This window comes from Neopelma chrysocephalum, unplaced genomic scaffold (assembly GCF_003984885.1).
Source record: "Neopelma chrysocephalum unplaced genomic scaffold, ASM398488v2 Primary Assembly neopelma1_333, whole genome shotgun sequence".
Lineage (NCBI taxonomy): Eukaryota > Metazoa > Chordata > Aves > Passeriformes > Pipridae > Neopelma > Neopelma chrysocephalum.
This window is the reverse complement of record NW_020897996.1, coordinates 27,149-32,937: the sequence shown is the minus strand read 5'-3', so window position 1 is coordinate 32,937 and position 5,789 is coordinate 27,149. Positions and strand designations below refer to the sequence as shown.

The following is a 5,789-nucleotide window of genomic DNA, read 5'->3' as shown; positions in this document are numbered from 1 at the left end:
CAGTACGGGCCGGGGTCCTGTTCTCAGGTAGTGCCGGTGCAGGACGGGGGTCCCGGCGATGGGTCGGGGGTCTCTCTTCGCCGGTGCGGGCAGCCCTAGTGGTGGTGCCGGTTGCGGGTCCCGGGCGGGGCGGGGATGTGCGGGACCGCCCCGTCCATCCGTCCGTCCGTCCCCGGGGGCGGCTGTCGCGGCTGGTAAATGGGTTTCATTAACCGGGACTGGTCCCCGCCGCCCCCCGCTCCCCTGGGAGCCCCCGGCCCGGCCCGGCTATAAGAGGCGGCGGCGGTGGCGGTGGCGGGGGCGATGGCGGGGGGGATGACGGGACGACCGGTGCTGCTTCTGCTGCTGCTGCTGGCGGGGACCCCGCGCAGCGCCCGCTGCTGCCCCGGGACCCTCGACCCGGCCCAGGTGAGCCCCGGCCCGGCCGCGCCGTCGGAACGGGGGGTTCGGTTTGGGACGGGGGGAGGCTCGGGATGATTGGAGGGGGGGGTCACACTCTGGCTCCGGGACCGCCGTGACCCCCGGTCCTCCCCCGGCACAGGCCGCCGCCGCCGCCCCCCCGGGGCCGCCCCCCGCCGCCGCCGCCCTGGGCGCGCTGCTCCGGTCCCTGCAACGCCCCGGCCGCCCTCCCGGGACCCTCCTCCAGCCCCAGAGGTGAGCGGGGATGGGGGTCCCGGGGTGTGGGGTCTGGGGGCACGGGGGGGACGTCCCAGGCACTGCGAGGGACGGAGCTGGGGACAGGGGGACCCAGGAGGTGGAGGGGGACGCGGGGGGTTTCGGGGGACCGGAGCGAGAAGCTGGAGCGGTGCAGGGATGGGGGTCCCTGTTAATGTCCGTCTGTCTGTGAACGTCCTGTGTCTGTCTGTCCGTGTCCCTCAGCCCATTCCCATCTGTCCCATCCACTCGTTCATTCCCACCCAGCCATCCCGTCCGTCCCCATCCTGTCCCCGCCAGGGCTCAGCGGTGCCGTGTCCCCCCGGCAGGTCGGGGTGGGGGCCGCAGGGGGGGAACCAGGCCCGGCTCAGCCCCCGGAGCTGGGACCCCCCGCTCGCCCCGTTCTGGACGATGGCGACCCCGCAGCGCTTCGGCCGCCGCCGCTGAGCGTCCGTCCCCGAGTCCGTCCATCTGTCCCTCCCTCCCGGAGCCGAGCCCCTCCCAAGCCCGTCCGTGGGTCCGTCCATCACCCAATAAAGTGCTGCCCCCACCCCTGAGCGCTCACTCTGCTTTTACCCCTGGGGGACGGGTCGGGGAGAGGAGGGATCAGCCCCCTTTCTGCCTCCCAGCCCCTCCAGCCCCCCAAGCAGACGCCAACACGGGGAGTACAAACCCCCCCAGCTTTATTCCTGGGGGCCGATGGTGCCCGGGGACCCTCCTGGCGCTGCTGTTGGGGGGGGTCCAGGCCGGAGAGAGCCCCTGGGCCCTGAGGTCCGTCTGTCTGTCCATCCGCAGACCCAAGTGGGTCCCTGTGTCCGGGAGGTGGTGGGTGGGGGCCGGGTGCCCCACCGTGAGTCCAGCGAGTCCTGGGGAGTGTCCGTGCGCCCGTGGGTGTGTCGGGGGGGGTCACTCGCCCCCGGGGGGGTCACTTGCCCCCCGCCATGATGCGCAGGTACTGCAGGGCGTTGCGGGCGGCCTGGGCGCGAGCGCCATCGCGGGACGGGGCGGCCCCGTGGCACACGGTGGTCGGCTGCGTCGAGAGCTCCACCAGGCACTGGTGCAGCCCACTGAGGCTCAGCGCGTCTGGGGGGGACACCAGGGGTCACCCCGACACCTCCACGGCACCCCCTGAGCCCGGCTTGGGGCACCCATGGGGCTGGGGGGGGGTGCCTGGGGAGGGGCAGAGGGAGTGAAAGGGTGTCCTGGGAGAGATGGGGGTGCCTGGGGGAGGTGGGGGTAATCTGAGGTGCCTGGGGAGGGGCAGAGGGGCTAAGGGGGTCCTTGGGGTATCCAGGTGGGGTGGGGATGCCCTGGGGTAAGTGGGGGACCCTAGATTGTCCGGGTGGCATGGTGGTACCCTGGGGAAGGTAGGGTGCCTGGGGAGGAGCAGAGGGGCTAAGGGGGTCCCAGCATTGTCTGGGTGGCGTGGGGTTACCCTGGGGAAGGTGGGGGTGCCTGGGGAGGAGCAGAGGGGTTTAAGGGGGTCCTGGGGGTCCCAGATGCTCACCGATGTCGAGGTAGCTGATGGCGAAGCTCTGCTCCTCCGAGAGCTCCTGCAGGAGGGCACAGGCCCCCCCCGGGGCGGGGGCTCCCCCCCGGCTCCGCAGCTGCCCCAGCTTCTCGCCCGCCGAGTTCCTCAGGGAGTCCCAGGTACAGCCGGGGGCTCGGCCCCGCAGCCCCTCCAGCCGGGGGCACGTCTTGGGGAGGAGCACAGGGCACTCAGGAACCTGCCAACCCCCCTTGGGACCACTGAGCACCCCCCAGGGACATGAGAACTGCAGGGACCCCCACACCGGGACACCCACGGGGACCACACTCACCCACCCCACAGGGACCCCAAATCCAGAGGGTCCCCCCCAAGTTACTCACTGGGCCGTGGAGTGGGGGGTGCAGAGGGTCCCGCCTCCCCCACTGTGGGTGGCTTTGGGGTGCCCGCGCCCCTGCTAACCCCTCGGGGTGCCCCCGGGGCCCCCCAGTGCCCCCCAGTACCATGTTGAACTGGTCCTCCTCGCCCTCGGCCTCGCTGCCGTCGCGCGGCTCCATCGGCACGTTGTGGATCCGCACGAGCATCTTGGCGGCCGCGTTGCGCTTCGCCAGCTTCTTGGAGGTGCCGCTGCCTGGGGAGAGGGGGCCCGGCGCCCTGGGGTGAGCCAGGACACCCTGCCCCGTCCCCACAGACACCCCGGGGGTCCCCGTGTGCCCCCCGGCCCGCGGCTCACCGATCTCCACGAAGCGCTCCACGCGGCACGTCATGGTGAACTCCTTGCGGTGCGCCGGCCCCGACTCCTGGGTCACCGTGTACTCGGGCAGGCGCCAGCCCTTCTGCACCACCAGCTCCTGGGGACGGGGGAAATTGGGACAGGGACACCCCCTGAACGGGGACACCGCCCCAAAAGGGGCCGGCAGCACCCGAAACGGGGATAACCAGCCACAAAACGGGGATAACTGACCATAAAATGGGGATGACTGTCCCCAAACAGGAACAATGGGCCCCAAAATGGGGTTAACCAGCCCCAAAATGGGGATAACTGACCATAAAACGGGGATAACTGTCCCCACACAGGAATAGCGGGCCCCAAAATGGGAATAGTCAGCCCCCAAATGGGGATAACCGACCATAAAACGGGGATAACTGTCCCCAAACAGGAACAATGGGCCCCAAAACAGGGTTAACCAGCCCCAAAATAGCGATAGCTGTCCCCAAGCAGGAACAACGGGCCCCAAAACGCAGATAACCAGCCCCAAAATGGGGATAACTGTCCCCAAGCAGGAACAACAGGCCCCAAAATGGGTGTCACCCACCTGCAGAGCCCCCACGGGGTTACACTCCGACTGAGGGGGGGACACGGGTGTCTTCATCTCCAGGGGGGGCCCCCTGTGGGGAGTAGAAGGATGAGGGGGGCACCCCACACACCCCCTGCCTTGGGGGGCTCAGTGGGGTAACGGGATGCCGGGATGGGGGGTTTGGGGGGGACACACCGTGCCCCCATGCCCATCCTGGCACTGGGTACCCCCCCTGTTACCTGGGCGAGGGAGGGGGCACGGCAGGGGCTGGGGGGGCAGCAGCAGGGCCGGGCTCAGCCGGGGGCTCTGGGGGGAAAGGAGAGCTGGGGGAGAAAGGGGAGATGTTAAAGCCTGAACTGGCATCCTCTGAGCACCCCCAGACCCCCACGGGCACCCCTGGACCCCTCAGATCCCCACAGGCACCCCAAGACCCCCCCTCGTACCCTCACTTCCCCCCAGACCCCCTTGGGTACCCCCAGACACACCCTGGGCACCCCAGACCCCCACAGGCACCCCTGAACCCCTTGGGTACCCCCAGACCCCCACGGGTACCTCTGTACCCCCCTCGGTACCCTCAGACCTCCCCAGGCACCCCCAGACGCCCCTGGGCACCCCCAGACCCCCCTGGTACACTCACCCTGTCCAGGCACCCCCCGAACCCCCTGAATACCCCCAAACCTAACTGATCCCAAATCCCATGGGATCCCCAAGCCCCCCTGGGTACCCTCAAACTCCCTTGGACGCCCTCCTGCCCCGCAGATCACCCCCCAAACCTTGGTGCCCTTCACCCCTTGGTACCCTCAGACTGCCTGGGCACACCCCCCTCCCCCCAAACTGCCCCCCAGCCCCTCCTGGACACACTGAACACCCCCCCCACTCCTCCTGGGACCCCCCACCTGTGCTCCGGGGGCTCCAGCATGGCCCCCCCACCTCTGAGCAGCCTCAGGGCCACCTCGGCCGCCTTGTGCTTCGCCGCCTTCTTGCTGGGGCCCTGCCCTGGGGGGCACCAGGGGGGCTCAGGGGGGGCACCCGGGGGGCCCCTCCCCACCACCCACCTCCTGCAGGCCCAGGGGACCCCTGAGCATCCCAGGGGATCCCCTGCCAGGACCCACTTTTCCAGGGGTCCCAGGGTTTCCTCCTCCTCCCTGGGACAAGCCCCCCCCAAAGTGTGACACCCCCGTCACCTCTCCTCAGGTTGTGGCCCCCCCCTCCTCACCCTCCCCTGCATGGGGGGAAACCCTGGGGGGTGAGGGGGGCCCATGGCCTGGGTGGGGAGGTGTTGGGACCCCCTGGTGCAGCTGATGTCCCTGAGGGGACGGGGGGGTAAGGAGGTGTTTGGGGAGGGTCAGGAGGGGTTTGGGGTCCCCCTGGTGCAGCTGATGTCCCCAAGGGTGACAGAGGGGTCAGGGGGAGGTTTTTGGGGGTTTTGGGGTCCCACTGGTGCAGCTGATGTCCCTGAGGGTGACACGGGGGGTTGGGAGGGGTTTGGGGAGGACTGGGGGGTTTGGGGTCCCACTGGTGCAGCTGATGTCCCTGAGGGGACAGGGGCTTCAGGAGGGGTTTGGGGAGGTCTGGGAGGGCTTGGGGGAGTCAGGAGGGGTTTGGGGGCATCAGGAGTGGTTTGGGGGGGTCAGAGAGGGGTTGGGGTCCCACCGGTGCAGCTGATGTCCCCGAGGGTGACGCGGAAGGTGAAGTTGGGCTGGTGGGCCTGGCCCTCGGCCTTGAGCAGGTCGTAGCCGGGGGTCCGTCCTAAGCGTGTCCCATATTCCTGCAGGAGGCTGATGGGCGTCTTCCCGGGGCTGGCGGCCACCATCTGCTCCAGGCTGGCACACAGGGACAGGGACAGCCCTGTCACCACCCCTGGGGCCAAGGGGGGACACGGGGACTAAGAGGGCACCGACAGGGAGCAGGGGGACAGGGGTGGCACCGCTTCCCTGCGGGTCAGAGGGGACACAGGGACACGGGTGGCAGTGCCAGGGCATTAGGATGTGGGCAGCACCACTGGGGACACAGGGACAGGGTTGGCATCACCTCGTGGCACAGGGACAGGGGGTGGCACTGCCATGTAGTGTGTGGACACAGGGACGGGGGGGACACGGGGACAGGGGTAGCATTGGCATGTAAGGTGGTGACAGGGATGGAGCCCCCACACAATGTGGGGATGGGGATGGCACTGCCGCACAGCACGGGGACACAGGGACAGGGGTGGCAGTGCCACACGGGGATGGGGGTGGCACTACTGGGGACAGGGGGACAGAAGTGGCAGTGCCACCCGGGGACAGGGGTGGCACCACCGGGGACACAGGGATGGGGGTGGCACTACTGGGGACAGGGGGACAGAGGTGGCACCA

General features: G+C 69.6%; 2 protein-coding genes across 2 annotated transcripts in view; one reads left to right on the top strand and one right to left on the bottom strand.

The window, feature by feature from the left end:
* Window positions 1-315: 315 nt before the first annotated feature.
* Window positions 316-1,122, top strand: NPFF (neuropeptide FF-amide peptide precursor). Its single transcript, XM_027705437.1, has 3 exons — window positions 316-408; window positions 566-654; window positions 984-1,122. Exons 1-3 carry the CDS (start codon window positions 316-318, stop codon window positions 1,099-1,101), a joined length of 300 nt encoding a protein of 99 aa, XP_027561238.1. The 3' UTR covers window positions 1,102-1,122.
* A 198-nt stretch (window positions 1,123-1,320) lies between these two features.
* The window catches only part of TARBP2 (TARBP2, RISC loading complex RNA binding subunit), a 4,930-nt gene continuing 461 nt past the window's right edge, over window positions 1,321-5,789 (bottom strand). The window contains exons 2-9 of the mRNA XM_027705425.1: window positions 5,092-5,261; window positions 4,335-4,434; window positions 3,678-3,761; window positions 3,457-3,529; window positions 2,874-2,991; window positions 2,644-2,771; window positions 2,162-2,351; window positions 1,321-1,737 (exon numbers count right to left, since the gene is read on the bottom strand). Coding sequence (XP_027561226.1) covers window positions 1,580-1,737; window positions 2,162-2,351; window positions 2,644-2,771; window positions 2,874-2,991; window positions 3,457-3,529; window positions 3,678-3,761; window positions 4,335-4,434; window positions 5,092-5,261 — 1,021 coding nt within the window. The 3' untranslated portion in view covers window positions 1,321-1,579. The remainder of the gene's footprint in view (window positions 1,738-2,161; window positions 2,352-2,643; window positions 2,772-2,873; window positions 2,992-3,456; window positions 3,530-3,677; window positions 3,762-4,334; window positions 4,435-5,091; window positions 5,262-5,789) is intronic.